At 38.1% G+C, this 27,651-nt stretch overlaps 1 protein-coding gene and 1 pseudogene across 1 annotated transcript; one reads left to right on the forward strand and one right to left on the reverse strand.

The window, feature by feature from the left end:
- Nucleotides 1-243: 243 nt before the first annotated feature.
- Nucleotides 244-19,136, reverse strand: LOC140927911 (uncharacterized). Its single transcript, XM_073377615.1, has 11 exons — nt 18,952-19,136; nt 12,123-12,221; nt 11,488-11,515; nt 10,745-10,837; nt 10,412-10,550; nt 5,806-5,874; nt 5,444-5,529; nt 4,404-4,622; nt 3,695-3,939; nt 2,348-2,399; nt 244-1,422 (listed from the first exon to the last, which is right to left on the reverse strand). Exons 1-11 carry the CDS (start codon nt 19,054-19,056, stop codon nt 1,352-1,354), a joined length of 1,206 nt encoding a protein of 401 aa, XP_073233716.1. The 5' UTR covers nt 19,057-19,136; the 3' UTR covers nt 244-1,351.
- On the forward strand, nt 15,317-17,010 carry LOC140927462 (uncharacterized; annotated as a pseudogene).
- Nucleotides 19,137-27,651: the final 8,515 nt, after the last annotated feature.

Consider the following 27,651-nt stretch of genomic DNA (forward strand, 5'->3'; position numbering starts at 1 on the left):
TTTACTTTGGAGTTATTTTATATTACTTATTACATTTAGAGCCCCCAAAAAGTGTAGAAAAGAATGCAATATGATTACAATTATTCTGGTACAAGATTTTTGTCCACTGAAAATTAAAATTACCGTACCCAATTTCCAAATGGATTCTGTCTCAAACATTCCTAAACTATTTCAGGGGTTCACAATTTTGTTCCTTTGACATTAAATACTTTAGTACAAAACAGAGACAAAGAGAAGAAAAAATTACAGCCTGTCATTTTAATAATATTTGTAAAACAAATCACAAAGTACAAAATAATGACCTACTCAGCAACATTTACTTCAACTTAAAACAATAACACTTTGGCAAAACAGAACAGAAGGCCTGAAGGCAGGGAAACAATGAATAACGTTTCCCTTGGTAAATCATTTAATATGCATGTATGCATGTATAAAATTAATTTATTTCACTATTATATTAGTATGGGAAATTAAAATAACTTTTATCATTTTAAACACTGTACATTATTACACTAAGTCTTGAAAACTGCTAATTTTCCACCTGCAGACCTTCCCTCCATTAGTGATTTAATGATTTTAACAAATTTGGAAAATTTATCTTGTATTCAAATCTCGCTTTTATCATTCCTGATTGTGTTGAAAGTATCCTTGGGATAACAGAATACTTTGTGTTTTCACTATTTATTAATTTCCCATGTCCCCATAGTCTCCCTTGCAGCTGTTTTTAGTGTCGTCATGCAACACTCCTCCCCTCTAAAAATGGCTGCGAGGGAGACCAATGTCCCCAGTGCTTAACAAACAATGGAAAATTTCTTGTCAGTAATTAACAGACACGAACTACTGATTGAAACAGAGATGAGAGATTACAATACTTCTCAATTCCCCTAGCAATAAACATTAAAAATCTAAAAGCTAAAATATTTACACATTATAAATAACTTTCTGCTGTGCGAAAATATTGAAGAACTGCACTGCTTCAGGAGCATCTTAAGCAGGAACTTACAATAACTAGCCAAGTACATGTATGCACCGATGGTGATCTAGCCCCAGTCATCATTTTTCCCTCAGTTAAGAACCACCTTTCTTGGCTCCAGGTCAGGATCTATTACCACAAAGTATGTTGCCAAAATCACAGATGGAACGCAACACAAACTTGGATATAATCAGTCATGTGTTCCTAGGTATTACAGGTAACCCAGTAATACCCAATAATTAAAGACTACATAACACAACAGCTGAAATACAAACAAGCTTCTTTACAAATCTGTGATAAGCTTGATATATCTTTGTTTGGTATTCATGGACTCCCACTTATGTCTTCAGGAATTGGTGTTAATGTGTAAGTAAATTTTCACTTCCTGATCATTCCTCGACCACGTCCAGCCATCTTTAGTGAGTGTTGATAAACTGGGTTCTTAACACCTGCAATCAAACATTTATAATAAATCATCAAAATTGTTGTCAGATTCTCAAAGTGGTCGTGACTAGCATGGATACCTCAAAATCAGGTTGGACACCTTATGATTATTACACAACGCTATTCTCTACACTACGCTATTTGGGCACATTTATTGGGCACAAGAACTTTTAGAAAAGAGGGGAAATCGGAGTAGGAGACAGTTGTGCAAGGAAAAGAGTTGAATACAGGGTTTATCACCAAAGTACAGTCATTAGGGTTAAGCACTGCTTTAAAAAGGGTTAGCTTTCAATAATGTAATGATAATGTAATGTACGTTAAAATTAACTGGTCTCGGCAGTTAGCCCTTGATGGTGTAGTGGATATGGATATGGATTATACATCAAAATAAATGACACGGGTTCAAGTCCTACATACTACCTACTGTTTTCTTTCTTCTCTTATTTAATGCTTTAAGTTATAAGACTCCTATCATGTATTTTGAGTGAAGATGACAATCTGACTTTGGAGTATCCATTCTAGTCACAACCCTTCCAAAATGAATGGCCCAGTGAAGTGACATCAAAATTAAAGACAGGAAAGTGGCCCTAGTCTCCACTAAAACAGTTCTCATTATGCCAAATCATGAATTTTACCATCACATTGTCTCTTGTGTAATTGAATGGAAAAAGAACCAAGGGTAGAACCAGGGGTAAAATGTTACTCCAAGTCATTTGGACTTTAAAACAGACACCAAACAGAGCAAACCAAGAGTCCACATAACAGGGGGTGTGCATAAGGAAACATGACTAATAGAAGTATTATTTCAATAATATTGAAATTTTGAAAAAAGTGAGGACAATTTTAAAATTTGTTTAATTTTTAAAATTTATTTTATTTGACTAAAAATTAAAATAATAAAAATGGAATCTGTTTACTGAAATGGCTTACCTTTTCTGGTCACTGCTGTCCACTCATCAGAGACAGCTTCACCATTGGTTGCCTGAAAATTAACAGACAATGTACGTTTGTAAAAATATGATTAACAAATAGCCTTCTAGAAAGATCTTTTCTTGCTAGAAAGGTAAGGAGTTTTTTTCCTCGTGATGGTATGGTCGAATAGAGCATATTCTGCTCAAAACCTTTACACACTGCAAGCAGAGGTTTCTCTCGCATGGCTTGGAACAACTTCGTAAATGCTAAAAGCCATGGAAGAGAGAAAGAAACCCAGAGGCAGATCCAGGGGGAGGTTTGAGGGGGTTGCAACCCCCCCTTGGGAAGTTTTCAAACTTGTCTGGGTACCCATGTCTATCCCTTTTTCATACCAAAAATAATATTATAAGTTATAATATATGTTCCAGTCCAATCGACCATTACAAGATGACTGTAGCTATTCCTCTTCTTGACTCCTTAATCATCCAAATGCAAGATCAATTTTCTGACAAAGATCACCACGCCTGCCATCTGCTTTGTCTCATGCTAACGATTATAGTAAATAAGGCACTGCAGCTGGATGATGAACTAGAAGGCATGCTGTTCTGGGAGAAAGACACTCCATTTCTCAAATCCATTGGAAATGAGATACGTAGATGGAAAACACTCTGGTAGTCAACAGATAGGGAGCTTCCACACAACCTTTTATTAGCACTTGGTGTTTGAGATGAAGATGCTTTTCCAAACATCTTTTGCGTTCTGGTCATTGCTTGCACCCTACCGATCACAAGCGCAGAAGCCTAGCGATTGTTTTCACTTATGAAATGAATCAAGACCTACTCTAGGTCAATAATGCCTGGACAGCGATTCTCTGATCTCCAAGTGATCGCCAGGTACTACTCTGAGAGATTTGAGGTAGACGAGATATGCTAAGCCTTTGTGAGGCTCATCCAAGAAGGCTCTTTCAAGCTAGTCTGTTTGATTAAATAGGCGGGTAAAAAAAGAAACAAACAACTCTCGTTGGTGCACTGTACAACTTAGTCCTTAATAATAGTGTCTCAAATTTATACCTCTGAAATCAAAATGAAGAAAATCTACAAATTCAAACATAACCCCATCCCTAATGCTCCCCCTCCCCCATTCCTTTGACCCTGGGATGTTTGCCCCTGAAACCTTTGCTCGCACAGTACAAACCCTTTAAGCTGAACAATTCAAAAGGACTTTTATAGTTTGAATTTGTGACAGGTGTTTAAAACATGACATCTGGTCCCGTGTGAGTAGTCACCTTGGTGCACCTATCTTGCCCTACCACCAAATGAACAGACTCACTGTTAAAATAAACCTAAAATGCAAAATGATCATTACCTCAGGCAAGTTGAAGGCAGTTTCATCACCTCCATTCTGAGAAGGCTGCTGAGAGACTGGTGGGCCAACAGCAGCAGATGGCATGGAAGAAGAGCTAGGAGGTTTAACTACTGGCTGCCCCTGCCCCCTCCCCCTGGGCTGCGGCTGCCCTGCTTGGTTCAGAAGATGTAACTCATGTGTTTCTCTTAGTCTCTGATGGTCTGTAGCAGTTCTTGCAGCCATTGGTTTGTTGGGTGTTGGGTCAACTGTTACAAAAATGATAAGTATACATAATTTTAATATACACCTAAAATAAAATTAATGCCATATACTAGTAACAGGAAAAAAAAATTAACAGCTCCATGTAAATAGGAGTAAATAACTTAAACTACATTCAAGGATCTGGTCAGACAAAAGGGTGGCATTCAAAACAATATTTATGGTGGCCAATTTAACTTTTCTCGACTCAACTAAAGTCAAATAGAGGTATTATTAGCTATTGTTACTACAACAAGCCTTTGAAAGGGACAGGCTTTCATGCATCAATTTCCTCAAATCAAAAGCACTCGCTAACTAAAAAAATTAAACGCAGGTACAAAACCCTAACTGCGGACAAAACTTCTTAAAACAGCTTACTTGTAACATCGTCCTTATCTGTAGGTAAAGTTCTGAAAATTTAATTTAATTCTTGGTATTTCATAAGAACACGTAAAGTATTGATCACACTTACCCACAGGGATGTTGAGACCAAGCAAAGCAACCTTTGCAGCATCATGCCTTGCTTCCTTCTTAGTAGCACAGTACTTCATGTTAGTGAAAATCTGACCTTTCACAAACACCTGTGAACCATATCCACCCAGCACACCAGGTACTTCACTGTATTTGGGAACATTAATTCGACTTTTTTGGCAATATTGGTTTAAGATGCTAACAAAGTCCACAAAGCTGCCTGGAATTGTGAAAACACAACAAGCAATCACAATTGACAGTCTTAAGAGAATGCTATTGTTATATTCATTTTTAAAAAAGTAATGTGGTTACAGGTCACATTAATTTTGACTTCAAGATAATTTTGTGTTAACTTTAGGATGATTTTCAATTCCCCGTCTCCTTGCCCTAGGAGACAGAAGAAATTGAGAATCAACCTAAATTCAAAATTTTAACCTGACACATACAAATGAGGTAATTTGAAAGGGGAATCTACCAGTTAATCAACAATGATTGTATCTTTACATATTATTTTTAAAAAAATGGTAAAACATGTTGAGGCCTTTTATCTGGGTTTGTACCCTTTAATAAGTTTTAAAATTGCCTCACTTTGGAACACAGTCAACTACTGTTATTGCAGACACCCTTCCAACATCACATTAGTGTCCATAATAAGATGCCATAAAACTGAATAGCTCAAGTTGAAGACTAACTACCTTGTTATTCATGTTCGCTATTCAGTCACCTAGAACTTATTGGCATCTTCTCTCTTATCATACATATTGCAGTTCAATTTAATCCTTGGTTTAAATGTTACTGTAGGAGGCAAACCACTTGGCTACTTTACAAGTGTTGCCGAAGATTTGAATTCAAGACTACTGAGAACAAATACAGCTAGTGGTTAGGGGGGGGTCTTGAACTCTGGGCCTCCAGATTACAGCCCAGTGCCCTAAAGGCTCAGGCATGCTTCCTCCTTATTTTTCCTTTGTTTATAAGTAGGTAAAGGAGGTAGATAATGAAATTTAACCACAACATGTACATAGGCATTTTGTTATGTTCTACCTGATGTTTTGTTTCTAAGGACAGCATACTGATTAGCAATGGCCTGTAATCTTTCTTCATCTGTCATCTGAGGTTCGTCAGCATTTCTAGAAAACCAAAAAACCAACTCAAAGAAAATGCTGTGGTTCAATTTTACACCTGGTTTAAATTTGACACTATTTTGTTTGCAACTCGTTATCACACATTATCATACCCAATGACAAAAGAAAATAAAATTTAAACCAAGCATAAAATATTAAACTACAACATAAACATATCCATAGTAGGACAATAATAACAATTACGATCATTACTATTTATTGTTGCTTCTGAGCCCATTTCCAACGAAACAGAAAACATTACTAGTAGCAAGACACACTTACTCTTCAGCTTCCCTTTTCTCTTGCCGTTTTTGAGAACGTTTTAGGTTCTTCTTCTGTGTTGCTGTCAAACTAAATTGAAAAAGCCCTTTGTGGTTAAAATCATCTCAAAAAAGCTATTGAATGTTGCTAGAAAGTATTGATGTCTGACAGTTTTTCCGGGTCAATACCTCCCAAGTTTGAGCATAAACTACGTCGCCATAAACACAGATTTGTAAAAATTGACACCACCGTTGTATTAGATAAAGATAAAAATTTCTAATGTTTGGTTCCAGAAAATATCCAGACCCCCACCACGGAGGGAATTGGAAATTCCAGGGGGGTGGGGGGGTCAGAGGTCCAGGAAATTCCAGAAGGGAGGGGGGTTGGACCATAAAATCACTTTCCAGGGGGGCAATATCATTTCCTTTTCGACCTGAGTTCGAACATTGCTTCTTACCAACCTGGTAGATCATTTTTAGGACATAAATAACTTGAAATATATCACTTAAGATTGTTCCTTTTGAGCTTAACCAGGTTTCCTTTCTTCCAAAAGCGTTTTGGATGTAATTTCAAAGGAATTAGACCAACTACAACTCGTTTTATCGCATCGTCGTATGTTCGGCCGCCGTTACTCGTTACCAGTCTTCCTCAAAACATCAACGCGTGCAACACATCACGCAACACATCTCGTTGCGTCAGTCGATTGATAGATCAGAAGAGTGGCAATTTTGCCTCACGAAGCTCAAGCTATACATTGTAACCATTTTAGAATGTAGAGTTTTTATTCTCCCTTTCATTTTCCCTTAATTTTGTGGTTGAACGTGTGGCATGTTCATGATCGAATTCTCGCTGAAATGGTGTCGATTTCACCAAACACTTTATATGGCCATCACGCATCACGTCGCATCAGTCGATCGAAAAACAGTAAATTGAACTTGGTTTCCCTTCAAGTACCTTCAAGATGCAAAGGGGTATTCATTGTTATCATTTCAGAATTCAGAGTTTTTATTCTCCTCTTTGTTTTGCATTAATTTTGTGGTCGTAAGTTTGACTTGTTCTGCATTCCTGCACGAAATTAATTCTATCAACATTACGCCCTTACCCTGGTCCCAGAGGCTTTTCTTGATTTTTCCTCGTGAAAGAGATCAAGAGCAAGCCGCGAAGCGGCGACAACGAGTCGCGAAAGCGATGGGAGAGAGAAAAACCTCTGGTTACCTTGGCCTCGAATCTCACTTTCATGCAGACGACAGCTGTCAAACGCGTCAAATTGCTATGAAAAGAGTGACCAATGGCAATTTAGCAGACACGTGCTTATCAGCCACTATTTTTCTAAGTGGGGGTAGTCTATCAATCGGGCTTATTATATTGTTTACTTCTGAAGAGCGCGCCGTTCGCGTCGATTCGCGGGTATTCCCCCCAAAATAGTAATATTAATATGTATTCTGGCAATCTGGCTCGCATTTTGGTTTGGCGGCTCCATTTCCTTTTTTGTGGAACAACGGCGCTAGGAAGAGTCATGCAGCACAACAAACCCTTAAGGTTCGGAATGTAATTTCAGAGGTTTTTGTTGACCCAATGCCAAAAATAACGTTGGTTAGATCTTTGAAGATAAAATTGGGCGTCGCAGGAAAATGCAAGCTGCACCGAAAATGATTACGTACATGTACAAAGTTGTATGTTTTTTTTTCCTACAAGGAAACTTTCATTCCGTATTCGGAAATTTATATTTTGCTGCCCTAAACAAGTTAGTTTATTTAATGGAATGACAATATTGCAACAGAAAATGGTAAATACATCGAGACACAAGATTCTGGTCGTCAACGTCTGGACTGCTCAAACTGGTTGCTGAGACGCCACGGTTTCGCAGTTGGCGGATATGCAAGTCCACAAGAGACTTGAGAGCCGACAGACAACCAAAATTATTGCATGGCGAGGGTATGAGTAGTAAAGGTACTTGCAAACATCAGGTAACGTCTGAAATATTATATACTTTCCATGTCCGGTTGATAAAATGGTGAACACAGCCTTTCGACTCAACGCGGTGAACAAAGCTTTATTTTGTTGCTCAGTGAGACTCAGGAAAGTGCTCATCAAGTACCGAGGTCAAAATTTCTTCAAATATTCTTTCAGGAACAACATCCATGTCAAAATCTTGAAATATGGCGTGCCTTTACATGCCTTGGTCCCGTGCAAATGTTATTGCGAGTGCAGCATACAAACAATTTTCTTCCCTGGTAAAGAAAGGCAAAATGAGGTGTGGAAATCCTCAGCGTCCCCTCGGTAGTTACAATTAAACGAGCCAATCAAATTGGTTTGCGTGTTTGAGAAAAATATCAACCAATCAATGCCCGAGGGTCAGATCCTGACCCTGTCGTCTGCATGAAAGTGAGATTCGAGGCCAAGGTAACCAGAGGTTTTTCTCTCTCCTCATCGTTTTCGCAACTCGTTGTTGCCGCTTGGCGGCTTGCTCTTGATCTCTTTCGCGAAGATAAATCAAGAAAAACCTCTGGGACCAGGGTATTACGCCCTTGAGACGAAGAACAAATCGTAAGCTTGCCCTGATTAAGGTAAATTCACAAATATAACCGACTTATTAACTTTCTCTGTTTCATTTAAAGTAAGAGATGAGCAAAAATTACAGATCAGGTTACTTTGTGGTGGTGTAGTGTGTTTTAATGTTGCGAGATCACTCAAATAAATGGAAACTGAAGCATAGAAGCTTCTGATGGAAACCGTTGGGTACTAACCATGTTGCCTCATTCTTCTACTTTAATAGTCTTTCTTCGTGAAAATGAACTTTTCCAGAGGGGTTGGGGGGTCTTTGTCACACTTGTGGAAATTCCGAAGGGGTGGGGGGTCATCAGTTCCCTGCAAAAATGGAAAATTCAGGGAGGTGGGGGGGTCCTTAGTGAAATTCCCTCCGTGGTGGGGGTCTGGATATTTTCTGGAACTACACAATGATCAGGGTTGCAATGACATCGGAGTTGTCATAGCAATAAAATGACGCCATTACCTATTTTACTTGCAACAGTATTTCTCGGCACTGGGAACTGTTCTTCCAAAATCGTTTACTGGAGCTTTTTCTTTCAATAGCCGCCTCGATTTTCGTGAAGTTTAAGCAAAATCTGTAAGAGCGTTATCGAGATATTTTGGGAAGAAGCTTTTATGGTTAGAAATACGGTAAAAAATGGACCATCTTGATGTTCGACGGTTATCTGTACTTGAAGAGGCGCTTTTGACATGCAATTTCACCCGATAGTAGTTTCAATCCTCTTAATAAATGTGTGTGAAAGATCATGGAGATACCTCCAGCCGATTGCTAGAAAGAAGGATTTGATTAGTATGTATCGGGGAACTGTTGTTAGCGGTAATGTAAACATTTCGGTCTACTTTAACAAATTAGCGAATAATTTTTAAACCGCTCCATAGATTTTTTAAAAAATTTCAGAATCTTGAGATTAACCATCCTTTTATATTACCTCTTAGTTTCAAGATTATTGATATATTGTAAGGTAGTAAAATAAGGGCTACAATTCGCTAATATTTTGTCAGAAATTTTGTCTTTACAAGTGAGAGCCTCTTATTATTCAGGGGGTATTGTCTCAAAGTTTCATTTTCACGTGAACAGCAGTAACTAACAACGCATTTGACATATGCAAAACTGCTAGCTATTGTTGTGCATGAAAATATGAAATTTGGAGACAAAACCCTGAATAATGATAGGCTCTCACTTGTAAACACAAAATTTCTGACAAAATAATAATATTAGTGAATTGTAGCCCTTATTTTACTGCCTCACAATATGTCAATAATCCTGAAACTAAGAGGTCATATAAGGGACGGTTAATCTCAAAATTTTTAATTTTTTTAAAAAATATTATCGAGCAGTTTAGAAATTTTTCGCTAATTTGTTGAAGTAGACCGAAATGTTTACATTGCCGCTAACAAGAGCGCCCCGATACATACTAATCAAATCCTTCTGTATCTCCATGATCTTTCACACACATTTTTAAAGAGATTGAAACTACTAGCAGATGAAATTGCATGTTACAAGCGCTTCGTTTAGTACAGCTAACAGTCGAACATCAAGATTGTCCATTTTTTACCAGATTTCTAACCATAAAACTTCTTCCCAAAATATCTCGATAACGCTCTTACAGATTTCGCTTAAACTTCACGAACATCGAGGCAGCTATTGAAGGAAAAAGCTCCAGTAAACGATTTTGAAAGAACAGTTCCCACTGCCGAGAAATATTGCTGCAAGTAAAATAGGTAATGGCGTCATTTCGTTGCTATGATGACTCCGATGTCATTGCAACCTTGATCATAACAAATTTTCATCTTTATCTAGTACAACTGTGGTGTCAATTTTTTCCAAATCTTTGTTTATGGCAACTTAGTTTACGCTAAAACTTGGGAGGTATTGACCCTGAAAAACTGTATCGAGCCACCTTAAAACTGTATCATTGTGGAGTCATAAAAGTGATGTCATCATAGTGACCTCTTTTATACAGACATCTCTCTAATATGGGCTCTGTCCCTTTGGCGTCCATATCAGAGACATTTGACTGCAACTTTGAATTACATGTAAGCACATTATTATACATGCATGACTGTCGTTACTCACCCTGAGGTATCAACTGGTCTATGAGGAGCAGCATGTGCTTGAAGCTGAACCTCTTGCATAGCTTGTACAATATCATAAGCATCTTCTTGTTCGTTACATGGTTCAGACCTTGCTATTGAAAAGGGTTCACTAACAGCCTCTGAAAATGCAATATCACTTAATATTATTATATGGCTGGTTCTACAGGTGGCAAAGATTAAGCAATTCCCTTGTTCTGGTTGGATACCCAGGTGGCCAAGATGGGTATATACTGTATCTTGCATGCTGGGGTTTTCCTTCCTGTTTCATTCCTGATCATGAGAGCATAAAACTTCAAATAAAAGCATCAAATACCAGACTCCCAGTCCTCAGTACTGTCAGGTTGAATTGCTGGTGTTGGCTGTGGTTGCCACTTTTTCTTGGTCTCAATAGAACTCCGATTGAAAACTGAGAACAATGAAAACAATGATTAGTATAAAAAATGTTAGGTAAAGGCATGCACTAGTACAAATGTATGTATAGTCAAAGTCACCTGAGTGTAGTTATGCACACATGGACATCATTTTAATGTCTATATGTGATAGTTCAATCAATTGAAATTTTATGGGTGAATATAGCTCTACCAGTACAGGAACATAGAACAACAATAAATGCAAGAAGTGGTTCATGCTTGTGTAATAATGTTTTTGGTGAGCATTTACATTGTAACCAGAAAATGGGGACAAAATAAAACGTCCTTTCAAAATATTTCAACCCTTTACTTAGTGTTGATTAAAAACGTAATTGTCCCAGTGGGCAATAAAAGTGCACAACTTCCACAAAAAGGAAAAGGCCCTAAACGTTTGCAGCTACTAGCTAGTCATTCACGTGGTACAAAACTGCCATGCTGTGGAGCAAGGGATGCTCCGGGGCAAGACAAACAAAAGAAATCACCATGTTTGAATGATGTAAGCCCTTTCTCTGCCTTGTCCCAATGTGTCCCTTCCTCGTCACCATGGCAGTTTTGTACCATGTGAATGACTCCAGATGCAAAGGGCCCATCACACAGCATTCTTCCTACAATTCTATGCATATTTTTTTGCATGCCATAAACTTACCTTCTTCAAAGTCCTGTCTGATAGTATCCTAAAAAAAATAAGCAGATAAAAAGCATTCCAAGAGAGTTCAGTTGGAAATAAGAGGTAGGTTTACTATTCAAAGAAGCAGGGAATAGTAGAGCATTCCACTGAAACACCTCAATGTTCTCCATGGAATTGCCCTTTTGTCCTTTGATAAATTATCCATAGATAAGCACATTGATGTACTACACAGGGGAACATTTTGAAAGACACGGTTCTCTGGGATACTATCATGTGGTCTGGGAAAACAATACAAGCTGAAAAGGTCTACCGGAAGAGAAAGCAGACAAAAGGAGCTTGCATCATAGAAATGAATTCCTGTTAACACAAAGTATGCTGCACAAGGATAATCACTTTGGTATGTCTGTGTCCCAACATGGTAACTGCAGCTTTTATCTGAAAGTACCTCAGTTCAACATATGTGCAGCCCAATATATGCTAACATCAAGAGAGGGTTTTCACAATTAAAACTTGTAACTTAATTAACCAAACCCAACCCTGTCAAAATTCAAAGCAGTAAAGTTAATTCCTTTTTCTTCCAATATTTTGGTGTCACGTGCTGAAGGGAGTTCTTAAATCACACTACTGTATAGTCTTATTTCTTTATATAGTACCTTGTATTCACATATGGTTAGATGATAGTCATACTCCTCAACTGGCACCTCATGGCGGAAATGAAATGGACAATTTGTCCACCCTTTACTAGCATATTGCTGAAGAAGAAAAATAACAGCTTTATATTAATATATCGGCATTGACTATACAGTCTTTAGGGAGCACATCACCCCAGGCCCCCAGGCTAGAGCATCAATGAAGGGGGAAGTGAAGGGCAAGGTATTTTCGTCCATTCTTCTCATGGCATTACAGCCAAATGTTAAATTCTCCGGAGCTTCTGAGGTCTTTAACAACGGTTGTATACAAGAAATCAAGCCAACTACACAGGCTACAACAGGAACTACTATCAAAAAAGTCCCCTAAATCGAAGTTAGAAGAGGTAGATACTAGGGGGACATTTTTGTTAAGAGCACTTGACCCATAGGGGACTACATGTGTGCTATGTTAAATTCCCCTGTCCCAAGGGGAAATTCTCAACTTGTTAAGAAGAACGCCAGTACCCTCTCTTGGTTTTCTAGGTAAACACCTTGCCCTAGTGGATGAAGTTAAAGATCTGGGTGTGGTAATCTATAAGTACCTTTTGTTCAAAGACCATACAAGTGCCTTTTTGAGCTATTTTGAAAAAATAGCTCATATGTCAGTGGTGTGAGCGTGTATGTATCTTTGTGGCTTTGTCTGTAAGGATGTGTGTTGCAGGGGCCAATGAGGTAGAAGGCACTATGAGGTACTATGGTAAGAACCAATGAGATTTTGGCATCTAAACATGGCATTGCTTCACTAAAGGTCAAACAAGGGCATTTTGAGACCACTAGTTTTGTTGTTCACAATTTTGTCATGTTTTAATACAGCTAAAGGTGTTTAGAAGCATAAGATTGAAATATGTTCATTATTCAAATGGTGTGTACAGTGATGCAGCTGTTTAATGGTTCATATTTTAGTGTGGCTGCTGGTTTAAGACATTTATGACCTAATTTGGCTATCGCGAACGGCACAGTGTACATGAATTATGTTTCACCTGCTTCAAAGTGAAGTACAAAAAATCATAGTTTTCAAAGGTCTAAAAATAAAAGGTCAATAATTGGTATTTAGATATTGACTTTAACTTAGAAGTATGTGTAATTGTGTTTTTAGAAGCTTGAACAAGAGCTGATTTTTTTAAAGCTGTACCGAGTGAATATAATTCTGTAAACATGCTTTATTCTCTCTCGTACAAAGTTCAACAGACCTTTAAATTCGCCTTCCAGCAACTTAAGTGCAACCATATCTGATACATGTTTGCTGTCGTAACAGAAATTAAAACATAGTATTTAATTTACCCTGTGGCTAAGTAAAGATGCGTAACTTTTGCGTTAGCGAATAAACTTGGAAGTAGCCAGATGAAAAAATAATTAGAGATTGTTTCATTGAGTGGAATAACATGAGATGAGTAGAAATCAGTATTTCAGCAGACAATCATTCCACTAGAAGTAAAGTAATGAATGATACATAATTTTATTGCAGATGTTAGAAAAGGAGGTGATTTGTCAAAATCGTTTGAACAAAGTAATCTTGTAAACAATGTGCGTTCTTTCACGTACAAGTTTTAAAGGAGCAAAGTCCAACATCTTCACGTGCAAATTGTGTGTATGAGTTATTTTTATAATTCCATTTACTAGATTACTGTGTGATAAGTTGAATTCCCTCACATACAGATCACGAAAGGGGGCAAAGTCCGACACTTTCAAGTGCCAGCAGTGTGAGTGTACATATCATATTAGCTTTTCATGGTAATAGTAACTCGAAAATATGAAGACCTGTTTCGTTTTGTAACCAATGCTTTAAAAAGGCTCTTGTCTTTTAAGAAGCAATAGCTTTTGAAACATGAAGAATGAAGTTGTCAGAGTTAAAGACTGTTTCACTGAGTAGAATCGCAGGTGAAAACCTCGTGAATTACGATGATGCAACCATCTACCACAATGATAAAAAAATAAAAATCCTGGTATTGTGTAACTATTCGGTATTCGATGAGTGACATTTTCTTAAGAAACTCCGAGTAAACCTTAAAGTTTTCCTTCTAATCAACGTTTGGTGAGTCGATATTATATTGTACTTTAACAATAATTAATTATTTGTTTAACTTACACCAGATGTATCAGGGAAAGACAGAGGAAAGTGAACATATAGCATGGGGATCGACTCAGCTGAGCGTTTCATGTTTTCATTTATGTACCTCAATACCCAATTTCGCACAAAAACCCAGTTTACATTTAGGATGAAAAAGGGACAGTCATCACTCTTGGTCAGGTTACACTGAAGCATTCAAAATAGCTCATGCACATTAAACATGCCTAGGTTTGGAAAACTCTGCACGATCAGTAGGATTCGCCACCTGATGGATTTCCCCTCCTTAATGTGTACTGTGAATGCAATAATTATTGTTTTCAGTTTTCAGCTATTGTTCTTCAGTTTGAGCAAGGACAAATAAGGTAAATATTGCCAGGCTTCAATTAGTTCAAAACTTTGCAGCCAGAATTTTATCTGGTACACAAACAACCTAAATTCTTGCTAGTCTCAGTTCTCCTTAATTTCAGGGATGCTATCTTATTGTAAAATCCATCAATGGCCTAGCTATGACACACCTACCGCAATTAGTTGTCAAGAGATCTGACATTCACAACAGACTTACCCATGACAGTGTCAAAATCCACGTTTCTAAATGCCACACCGCTCTTGCTCAGAACTCTTTTATGTATCGATCTACTACCTTTTGGAACTCATTGCCTAGCAACATTCAAAACTCGCCCTCTCTTTCCCAGCATAACACTTAGAAATATTACCATAGTTATTTAAAAAATTAATTTCTCAGCAGTCATAAAGAACAGCATAGAAAGCTATACACGTACCTCTTTGCAAAGGGCAAAAGGACCATTTCAAGAAAAAAATATTTCTCTCTTTAGTATCCCATAATATTTCACCAAAAACATTCACAAGATGTCTTTTCTCAAGCATTTTTAATAATAAATAGAATAGTTGTGTGGAGAGAAGAACTAAAAAAAAAATTCTGAGTTCTAGAAGGGAAATGAACCCCAACCTTCCAGACACTAGTCAGAAACTCTAACCTCTGAGCTACTAAGAACTCTAGAGATGAGGAGGTTATCTGTCGCCTGACATAACAACTGCATCTCGTAGTCACATTACTACGAATAAATGCACCTAGATATGTTTCGTCCACTTTGTCAAAATGGCAAAAAATGATGAATATTCATAAGACAAAGAATCAGAGTTGTTCCGATTCAGTGACAGAAAGAAAAACAAACAGGAGCAGCAGAGGTGCTGCCAAATATAAAACAAATGTTCAACACAGAATGGGAAGGTTTGTTTCCTGTTACACTTATTCTTAGCAATTATTCATTTTTATGTGTTCCCTGCCATAAACATGTTTAGGCAATCATCAAGGATTAAAGGATGTTATAGACCATTGCAAAAGAGAATCACTCAAAGCGGCGGTTACAGAAGTGGACAGAAACAACCCAATTGCACAGTTGTTTCCAGCAGCCACCTCCACATCAAGAGATGACTTGTCATAAAAGCAAAAGTTATGGTTACAAGTTTCTTGATACAACAAAACCCACCAATCGCCACCACTACACATCTTAAACCACCACTCTTTACAACTATTTTCATAGACAGCAAAACTGCTACGTTGTATACTTGCAGTGCAACAAAAACAGGAGCAATTATCAACAAGGCCATGACTACGTTACATGTAAGCTCTCCAAGGAACACCCATTCAGTTTGGGAATCGATGGATCTAGTGACAATGATGTCAAGAAAATGAATCCAGTAACAATAAGAATTTTTTATTTCAAAAGGTCAATGTGCATGACAACCACTTCTATGCTGTGTGTGTCACCACTGGTCATGATGCATCAAAAGCACAAGAATTCTTTGATATCGTTGATGAGCAGTTTAGGGCTGACTATATTCCCTGGAAGTGGAGTATTGCAGTGAGTGTAGGTGTTGACAACACTAACTCTGTGATAGGAAGGAACAATTCATTTGCATCTTGGTGTAGACAGAGAAACTCATATATTTTTGTAAGTGGTTTCCCCTGTCATCTGGCCCACATAGCTGCCGGCAATGGTCATGATGCTTTTGCAAGAGTAACAGGTGAAAAGATTGAACATTTGCATAAAAATCTCTTTTCCTGGTTTGAAAAAAGACATATTGCTAGAGTATATGGAGTTTTGTGGACATGACTATGCAAAAATATTAAAGCATGTGTCAACAAGCTGTAAAGATGTGCACCACAAACTCATATAGTACAGTGCACTCAAGTCTTATTTTCTCACTGAAGAGTTTGCTGATCAGAGATTTTCCAGGATGCAAGATGTTTTTTCTAATCCACTTACAGAGGCTGCTCTGCCATTTCTACTTTCTTCAATCCCTCTGTTCAACAACTTCAACAAACTGTTGCAAAGTGAGAAGCCTATCATTCACATGTTGCATAATTCCATCAAGGCTAGAGTGATTGATGGGGAAGTGGATGGAGAGGTGTTGTTTCATTACAGAGTGGATGTCTTGTGGAGGCATATTGCTAGGCTTGGTATACCTGAAACAGCTAGTAAACAATTCACATATTTACCAAACGTTGCAGAACTTGTTTTAGTCTTGCCCCACAGTAATGCTGGTAAGGAGCAGTTGTTCAGTATTGTGAGGAAAAACAAGACAGAGAACAGCAGATCATCACTGAAGCTGGAAGGAACACTGTCAAATTTACTGGCCATAAAGCTACAGTATTTAGAGCAAACTGTGCCATGCCACAATTGGCGTCCTGGAGAAGAATTGTTTGAGGGTTCCAAAAAGGCAGCCTCTGCATATATGATGAGTTCTGACCCTAATCTATGAGTGTGTTGAAGCCTTCAAAATAAAGTTAATTTCTCTGTTGCTGTGTCACATGATATTTAACGTCATTGATAAAAGAAACAAAAAATTTATTTTGATGAACACCTGGTTTTAGTTCTTTTTGATGCCATCAATAAATCTCCAGGTTTTTGGTTTCTTGGGGTTGAGAAGTCTGTTTATGGCATATGTGAAACAAATGGGGTCTTTGAAGTCAAAGCTCTCGAAAGCGACCACCTTGAAAATTTGAAAAGTGGTCGAAACTAGAGCTGGTCGCTTATGAGAACGAGGTGTCATAAGCAACCACATGGTGAAACAATAGAGGGTGGTCGCTAACAAGAGCTTCAGAAACTCATTAATAATTTATAAAGGCTATGTTAGGCTCTATGTGCGATTGCTGCCAGTGGAACCTGGGAAGGACAGTAAAATCATCACTAAATGCTGAATCAAAAGTGGGAAAGTTCTTGATTTGAAAAATCTGTCTCCCTTACTTTGCTTTATATAGTAAAGATCCTCTCTGGATCAGGGTCACATATTTTTAGATTTTCATAGTTTGCCACGTTAGTTATTTCAAATTTGCCGTAAGGGCTATTAAACCTCACTTCCATGCAACTTCTGGTTTTTTCTGAAATCAGACTATTATTTCATCAACTGGCTACTTCCTCGTTTATTTGCTGACACAAAAGTTATGCATCTTTACTTAGCCACTTGGTAAATTAAATACTACATTTTAATTACTTTTATGACAGCAAATATGTGTCGGATATGGTTGCACTTAAGTAGCCAGAAGGTAAATTTAAAGGTCCGTTGAACTTTGTAATTAATGAAATTAATTTACTTGGTACAGTTTTAAAAAAAATCAGCTCTTGTTCAAGCAAAGACACGATTACGCATACTTCCAAGTTAAAGTCAATGTCTAAATACCAATAATTAACATTTAATTTGTAGACCTTTGAAAACTATGATTTTTTGCACTTCACTTCAAAGCAGGTGAAACGTAATTCACATAGGTTGTGCAATTCGCAATAGCTGAAGTAGGTCATAAAATAATGTCTTGAACCAGCAGCCCACTAAAACATGAGCCCTTAAACAGCTACATCACTGTACTCAGAGTTTGAATCATGAAGATATTTAAATGTCATGTTTCTAAACACCTTTAGCCGTAATGAAAGACGACAAAATTGTGAAGAACCAAAATAGCCTTCTTAAAGTGCCCTTGTTTGACCTTTAGCACAGCAATGTCATGTTTAGATGCCAAAATCTCACTGGCTCCTAGCAATCAACTCATACTACATTCAACCTTATTGGCCCCTGCAACACACATTTGAACAGGCAAAGCCACAAAGATACATACACTTAGACCACTGACATATGAACTATGTTTTCAAAATAGCTCAATAAAGAGTCCAGTCGGGTAATCCCAAAAGTGGTCGTGGTCGCTCAATTTAGGGAGCAATCGTTTACCAGGGTTTTTCATTACAAAGTTTAAACTGTATGAGAGAAAATCAAACGTCCAACGTTTACAAAAGAGAAGGTTCCAAAAAGGAATTGTTTCTAACATTCGTTGGCAATGGACAGGAATTTCACGAGCCAAGTCCTCTTGCTGAATTAAGCTTAAGCTTAAGCTTATCTGACGTTAGAAAAATAGTCGTTAGTAGGAAGTTATTGCATTCCGTGAGGAGCGAATTTAATACCCTGCGAGCAGAGGCCCTTCGATCTTCCTAGATAACTTATCTAGGAAGATCGAAGGGCCTCTGCTCGCAGGCTACGAATTTAATAAAACTAAGCTAAATATCAGTAGTGAAACTGCAACCCAAGTACACAATTAGAAATAACAGTTTTTAGTGTTTTTCGCGTTTCTGAAAGAAATATATAACTAACTGAAACGACCTTTACTGTACTTTCCAAATCATTCGATCTAGAGGCAGCCATGTTTTCGTCACCTACCTTTCGGCACTTTTGCAAATGGTAAGGAAATCTTTTTGCTGCAACACGATGAACAGCGTCATAGGGGCAGATTAGAAGCTCATTAGGATCATTATTGCCATACATATTTTTCCAGCGGGATAACCTGCCAACCAAGTGGACAGAAGCCTTTGTCTGTCCTTCCCGCTCCAGAAGTATCTCACAAAAGAATAGGGTGACAATTTTCCACGGGCGTAGAGGGAGGGTGAGTTTTCGTTACTCAATTAACTAGTCAGCGGTGTCCTTCAACGCGGCGTTAGGTACTTGGTGTATGGGAATATATATTGTATTGATTCCAAGTGACGAGGATGATTGAATGGGGCCGGAATTCAAAACCAAAAAAAAAAAAAGTTCTTCGATTATGGGGAATGTTTTGCCTCCCAATAACAGTGTTGTCCACAAGTCACAAGTACAGTAGTTGGATGTAACTAATTTTATTCACGATTCACTTTCACTTAGTTTCACCGCAATCACGATGTCTCTAAAAACTAAAAAGCATTTTTCTTTGTTCTATTCAGGGCGGATAAAGGTTGGGCGGTGAAACGAGCGCTCCGCTCTTCATTTAATGTGTGATGCGGAGTAGTACTGGCACGAGCGCTCTTTCCGCGCTTCCGGTGCGCTTGAAGGCTGGCGAAATTTTCCTTTTTGCAAACCGGAAATCCTATTTTCTTTCTGCAATTTCAGGCTACAATGTTAAATAGATAAATTCGTTTCATAACAATATCAATAAACAGTTTCATATGTTTGTGTCTGTACGTCTATAAGTCAAACTTGTTGGTCGTATAATGCCAAAATTTGAGTTTAATTTGAAAGTGTTGAATACCTCCTCCTTCCACTAAATATCACCTAATCGTCTTTCGCCGTTTCGTTTGCAAAAGCTTAACACTTCTTAACCTCAATTTTTGCATATGTTAAAGGGGGAAAAATTTTGTATAACATAACAAAAAATTAGATTGATATATATTGATATAGTGGCGTTGTACTTCTTTAAACTTTGCTTCTCGGGTGAAACGCGCCATGGCGATTCGCGCAATGCGTTGCAAATCCGGCAACCGCATGTAAACAAAATTTATTGAGGTTAGTTGTAAGGTTTTTCCTCCGTTTTTCTCTCTAAAACAAAACAAGTTAAACAGTAAAAACTGAGGGGAAACTAATTTTGAAGTTTCGAAGAAACAGAAAGACGTATGAGATGTTTTTTTCAAATTAAAAAGAAGGATGATGGTGATTGAAATTAGCATAATTTGACCTTGCGCGAGCTGCCCGCATTTATAAAATACACGTCATCTAGTTATGAAGTACGATCTGCTGTTTTTGCCATGGATGACATGGATGAGATTTTCCTTCGTGTTTTAGACAATACTTAGTTGTTTTTGTTTTGGAATAACATCGACATCGGCGAGTAGCAGAACGAAAATATAATTCAGTGGTAGAGTCATGGAAGTAATAAAAGAAACCCTTTGAAAGAGATGTTTGTCTACTCCAGCTAAACCTCCCGCAAAAAATAGCAACATTTGCCTCTCGGAGACAGCGTACCAGCACAAGGAACGAGGAAGAAGTGCAAGAAAACAAATCAAGCTGCTATAATTCAGTGACAGCGGCAGTGTCTATCGTAAAAACCACATCGCAAGCCCTGACCGAAGCCGAAAACAAGCGACATTCCTAAGCAGAGTCCCAGTCCACTGCATCACACCTTTTTGCTCGGACGCGCTCGTTTCACCGCCCAACCTTTATCCGCCCTGGTTCTATTTTAACGCAACCGCGCATTCCGAATCGCGAATCTATGCCAACCTCGTTCCCAGGGTTCTCTCCTACCCGCTCCATGGGGGCGGGTTGGGGGCGGGTAGGAGAGAACCCTGGGAACGAGGTTGAATCTATGCTAGAACTCGGTATTTGCCGAAAAGAAATAACAGTAATAACAGTGGTTTGTAGAATCTATTTTGATATTGAAGTTATTAGGATCATTGTATTTGTCACGCATTCTCTTGTAATCAAAAATATCCGATACGACAGAGAATCATTTTTTTAGACCCACCCCTCGAGTCCCGCGATTGAAGCATAGTACAAACCAGATCAACTGATCGGCGCTTTAGTTTCGATTGTCGAATCAGGGGGAAGGGAGGCGGGGCTTGGAAGGGCTTGCTTCTGCTAGAGAATGCTTGCAATAAGAAATCATATCAAAGAACATCAAAGACGAAATCCTATCAGTGTTTTAGTCTTGGCTGAGGTCGAAATGTTGTTAGTTTTGTTGTTGTGCTTTGATGAGACTGGGAAATAAGGCAAATTTTGGAGCACCACATATTGGTTGGTGTGATGTCTTAGCGATTTTTACGGACTTAATAGAGAGATTAAGATTCACGTTTACGACAAACGGCAAACGTCAGATATGAGTTGAGAATTTCTCAGCATATAAAATAAGCAGATAAAAACTGTCCAGAACAATTCTAATAGATAAAACTGGCGTGAAACTACTTATTTCTGAGTAGAAGTAATAAACAGTACACGACCATTAAGGGAAAAACTTGGTCACGGGGTACAAATTCACGTTTCCCGTTTGGCGTAAACGTGAATCTTAATGTGCCTAATATTCTTGGGTTGCACGTGACGTCACCAAAAATAAAACTAAGAAACTATCGATTCTTCTGAGTTTCTACTTTCACGAGGTATTACAGTACCTAAACACCTTTACATAACAAATTTTTAGTTCAAAAGGGTTCTTCGTTTTGCAAGAGGGGACGCTTGAATTTCCAGGCTTTTGCGTGACGCTGCATTTAGCTGGCGGCCGGGAAAGCTATTATGTGGGTTAAAAACATTACCGATTTTGAGAGATTTTGTAATCTAAACATTCCTTGTCTCCGAATAAATATTACTGTAATCTTTATAAGTTCCTCAAGCGAAGAATTCGAGCATTAGTAGGAAAACTCGAAAACAGATGTTTCTGTTGGTATCCGGCGGCCATATTGGTGTTCCTGAAAGGGACACCAACATGGCGTTTCCATACAAAGCTTTATAAATTTAGGTAAACCGTTTTTCCCAATATCTCGCATTTGAAATATTTCAAAGACCTGATTCTTGGCAGGGGTTTTTGTATATTTATCTTTTTTCATTTCCCAGATTCTAGTCCTTCTGTATTGAATGGTTTGCATTTTTATTTTTCATTGCGTGACCGTGCAAGCCGAGAATAGGTACAAGTAGATGTAGATGATGTAGATAATAATTTGAATCGATGGAAAATAATGTCTGTTTTACCTTAGGTCATACTTTAAAATCAGTAACAATCAATTCAACAAATTGCTAAACAAAACACCACAAACTTTGTTTTTCTAACACCCCCGGCCACTCTAAAGATCCGGAGACTTTCATGTTTAACTGTCAATCATGAGCAATACGAGCGAACTTAACTTTCTGTGCGATTTTACGCTCTTCACTTAGGGGCCGACCATTTAACTCTTGAGGGGGAGGGGGGGCGGTGATTTCTGGTCATCAAGAATATTTTTTTTCTACCAATCTGGTGGGCAGGATATTTTTTCCCCTTTTTTTCCCATAAGCTTTCTATTTGATTTGTGCTGCATGCAATTTTTTTCTTCTGACAAGCGCTTGCAGGAAATTTTTTTTTCAAAATCACCCCCCCCCCCCCCTCAAGAGTTAAATGGTCGGCCCCTTAAATAAACATAGGCACGTTAAACGTGCATGAGCTATTTTGAATGCTTCAGTGTAACTTTAATGGTTCGGTGTAACCTTACCAAGAGTGATGAATCTACCTCTTTCATCCTAAATGTAGATTGGGTGTTCATGCGAAATTACGTATTGCGGTACATAAATGAAAACGCGAAACTCTCAGCTGAGTCGATCCTCAAGCTATATATTCACTTTCCTCTGTCTTTCCCTGTTACATCATACAAGTTAACAAATCGTTAAAGTGAAATAAATTTCTACTCACCAAACGTTGATTAGAAGGAAAACTCTAGGGTTAAAATGTGACTCATCGAATACTGAATAGTTACGAAATACCAGAATTTTTATCATTGTGGTAGATGGTTGCATCATCATAATTCACGAGGTTTTCACGTGCGATTCTACTCAGTGAAACAATCTTTAACTCTGACAACTTATTTCTTCATGTTTTAAAAGCTATTGCTTCTCAAAAGACAAGAGCCTTTTTTAAGGCATTGGTTACAAAACGAAACAGGTCTTCATACATCCAAGTTACTATTTATCATTATGAAAAGCCAATCTGCGTGAGATGTACAGTCACACAGCTGGCACGTGAAAGTGTTGGACTTTGCCCCCTTTCGTCGTTCGTACGTGAGGGAATTCGAGTTATCATTCAGTAAACTAGTAAACAGATTTATAAAAATAACTCACGCACACAGTTTGCACGTGAAGATGTTGGCCTTTGGCCCTTTTACAATTCGTACGCAAAAAAAAGGCAAAATGTTTACTAAAAAATTTTCTCAAACGATTTTAAGAAATCACCTCGGCTTCATTATAACATCTGCAATTAAATTATGTTTCATGCAACGTCAAGTTTGATAACCTAACATTTATTAACATTTGTGAAACAGTCTTTAACTCCGACAACTTATTTCGTCATATTTTAAAAGCCATTGCTTCTTAAAATACAAGAGCCTTTTTTAAGGCATCGGTTACTAAACGAAACAGGTCTTTATACGTCCAAGTTACTATTATTATTGTGAAAAGCCAATCTGCATGAGATGTACAGTCACACAGCTGGCACCACAGGCGGCCCAGACGTAGTATGTGTCACTGAATGAATATATTAATATTCACATGGACAAATTAATGCGATGAGTCGTCGAAACTCCCGTGGACTAAAATAGTCTAAAAGTCAAAATATAACAAAACAAAGCTGAGATACCTTCAACTGAACGTATCCTTGTCTTTCCTGGCCGGTTTAAGTGGCATTTTGTTGAGTTTTGAAATTGTAGGTACTATCCACTAAAGAAGAATTAAAGGCTGGCTACAAAACAAACAGACCATCTCCACGCGCCTTCACACGAAGCGCTATAAATTCGAGAATAATCGACGAATCCGCTCCAAATAACCATCGGCTAATCTGCAGGTAACGTGTGCTCCTGCTTCTGGCTCGCTTGCTCCACAAAACCCATCGCAACTGCACAATAATTGCTCGCTCATCAACAACCACTGTTGACCTTTACGCTTCGATATGACCGCGAACGACCAGGTTTAATACGCGACGTGAATATTCAAACTTAGCGACCGCGTTCGCGCAACAATGCAGCACTTGCTATGGGAGGGATGGTACTATTGCTTCTAGGTCAATCGACTGACCGAAGGTTCGCTGCGTTAGTTTTGACCAGAAAACAAAAGGCGATCGCGCGACCGTCCGTAAGTTTTCAACAGGGTAGCCCTGGTTTTCAAGTTCGAATTCTTCTAACGTTCACTGTCTCAGCTGCTGTCACATTGTTCGTCCAGCCGCTTGAATAGGTTCTTGACTCTACCAGACTTATTTGCTTAGATTAACAACGTCTTACTCCATAATATGTTGTCCAAACTGGTGAAGGAGGACGAGAATTTTCCTGCCCAGGAAAAAGGCAAAATCTGGCCCCCGCTATGCAGCTGAATAGAAGATACAGCTGAAGATATCGTAAAGTAAACTTTATGTGCGCGATATCTTTTTTTATTATTATTATTATTCTCAAAACTCAGGGGCACCCAACCATGATTTCCCCCTAAATGCATTGAAAACACATTTAAGGCTGTCCAGAGTACTTTTGATCGAAAAATGCATTCTAAACAGCGCTTACATAAATTTAGTCAGGAGGGCTAAAAGCGAAGCTAATGATTTATAGTTTGCTCATACTAAATATAAAATATATCGTGTAATGCTAAGCGGAGAAGGCAACGAGACAGGGCCACCCAACGACTGTTTCCACAAATACTTTCAATTGAAAACACTTTTGTAGCTATTTATAAAGTACTTTTAGCTCTATAGAAATGCATTCTAAGTGGCGCTATAAAATTTGCGTCTCAGTGTTCGGCCATTCTAGAGGAACTTGAGTCTTTCGAAATTACGAGGAATTCAGAATTATTTTCCCGAAAATTTTAAATGCAATTTAGCGTATTACGAAGGAGATAATTTTTCAGATTCCTTCTTTCATCACATTTTTGAATCCGAAAATTTTAGGATTCCATTTTACTCTCTACGAAAAATAGCCTAACCCGGTGAGTGAAATTTGAAAAATTAAAAGTTGGATGCCCTTGACCAGAACTGTGAAAAACAACAATAGGTCTAATTGCAGCACACTTTCTTGTACATTTCCTTGCCGTTGATTTGCATGACTGCAACGTGAAACGTCCAGAAAACTTCCTGGTTTTCACTTTTTATGGAGAAAATGTGGTACATGTTCTTGTTTACTTTTTCCACTGCCGCTCATTTTTTTTAGCTCCGCTATAAGATCCGTATCTGTTCGGTGCTTCTTGGGCAAAGTGGATCTTTTTAAAGATTACAAGGGCTTCAATATTATTTTCCCGATTGATTGACCTGGAAGCAATAGTACCATCCCTCCCATAGCAAGTGCTGCATTGTTGCGCGAACGCGGTCGCTAAGCTTGAATATTCACGTCGCGTATTAAACCTGGTCGTTCGCGGTCATATCGAAGCGTAAAGGTCAACAGTGGTTGTTGATGAGCGAGCAATTATTGTGCAGTTGCGATGGGTTTTGTGGAGCAAGCGAGCCAGAAGCAGGAGCACACGTTACCTGCAGATTAGCCGATGGTTATTTGGAGCGGATTCGTCGATTATTCTCGAATTTATAGCGCTTCGTGTGAAGGCGCGTGGAGATGGTCTGTTTGTTTTGTAGCCAGCCTTTAATTCTTCTTTAGTGGATAGTACCTACAATTTCAAAACTCAACAAAATGCCACTTAAACCGGCCAGGAAAGACAAGGATACGTTCAGTTGAAGGTATCTCAGCTTTATTTTGTTATATTTTGACTTTTAGACTATTTTAGTCCACGGGAGTTTCGACGACTCATCGCATTAATTTGTCCATGTGAATATTAATATATTCATTCAGTGACACATACTACGTCTGGGCCGCCTGTGCTGGCACGTGAAAGTGTTGGCTTTGCACCCTTTCGTGGTTCGTACGTGAGGGACTGAATTCGAGTTATCACACAGTAATCCAGTAAACAGAATTATAAAAATAACTCATGCACACAATTTGCATGTGAAGATGTTGGTCTTTGGCCCTTTCACAATTCGTACGTAAAAATTTTCTCAAATGATTTTAAGAAATCACCTCGGCTTTATTACAACATCTGCAATTAAATTATGTTTCATGCAATGTCAAGGTTGATAGCCTAACATTTATAAACTTCCAAGAAAATTATCAAACTGCTGAAATATATTTCTGCTTATATCATGTTGCTCCACTCAATATAACAGTATCTAATTATTTTGTCAACTAGCTTCTTCCATTTTTATTCCCTAACGCTACTGTTTCTACTGAAGTTACGCATCTTTACTAAATAGAACGAAAAAGGTCGGTTGAACTTTGTAAGCGAGAGAATAATATTTTCAAAGTTTGTTTACAGGATAAACAATACTCGATACAGCTTTCAAAAAATAAGCTGCCTTTTAAACTTCTAAAACCACATTTTATAGGGCTCATACGTTCGAATTAAAGTCTATATCTAAATATCAATTATCGCTTCATTGGAAGAGATTTGAAAATATATGATCTTTTATACTCTACCCAGTTGTAGCAGGTGAAACAGAACTCATACTGACGTGCGTTGTACCGATAGCCGAATTAGGTCAGAAATGCCTCGAAGCAGCATCCACACTTAAATATGAACCCTTAAACAGCTGCATCACTGTTCACAGCGTTTGAATCATGAAGATATTTTATGTAATGCTTCCAAACACCTGTACCCGTAATAAAAGACGAAAAAATTGTGAAGGATCAAGATGGCGGTCTCAAAGTGCCCTTGTTCGACCTTTACCAATGCCATGTTTAAATAGATGCCAAGATCTCATTGGTTCCTAAGCATCACTCATAGTACCTTCAACCTTATTGGCTCTTGCAACAAACATCCCAACATACAAAGATACAAAGCCACAAAGATACATACGCTCACACCACTGACATATGAGCTATTTTTTCAAATTAAATAGCTCAAAAATGAGAAAAAATAAATAATCCTGACCAACTTCCAAAAATGCTGATAAACAAAATATAATAGAAACTGACGGGTTTAATTTACTATTACCTTCAACGATCCATGAACGCAATGTCTGGATTCAGAGCTTTCTACTGTAAAGGGGACTCCAAAGAAAGTAATGGGGATATTTCCTCCGTTGTGTTCAAAAATGGGCTGAGCTGTGTGTGCAAATTAAGAGACAATCAAGGAGTTACTTCAAGCAAATAAGCACAATAATTTGGTATGGAGACAGTTTACGAAGGATATTAAAACATGAAGATAATAATCTTTACGTCGAATTCAAAGAAAGATATCTGTCGATCAAATCAGTTAGACTTTCTGCGTCTCCTTTATGGACTGCAAAACAGTGATTCTCCGAAAAGCGAACATTGTCAAAATTTCCTTGAAGAAATGCAATCTCTTTTTCCCTTACTTCGTCCACGGAAGACTTCATAATTGTCGCTTGAAAAGCTTGATCTCGCCCGTCTGGTTTTCCGC

The sequence above is a fragment of the Porites lutea genome, chromosome 2, assembly GCF_958299795.1.
Source record: "Porites lutea chromosome 2, jaPorLute2.1, whole genome shotgun sequence".
Classification (NCBI taxonomy): Eukaryota; Metazoa; Cnidaria; class Anthozoa; order Scleractinia; family Poritidae; genus Porites; species Porites lutea.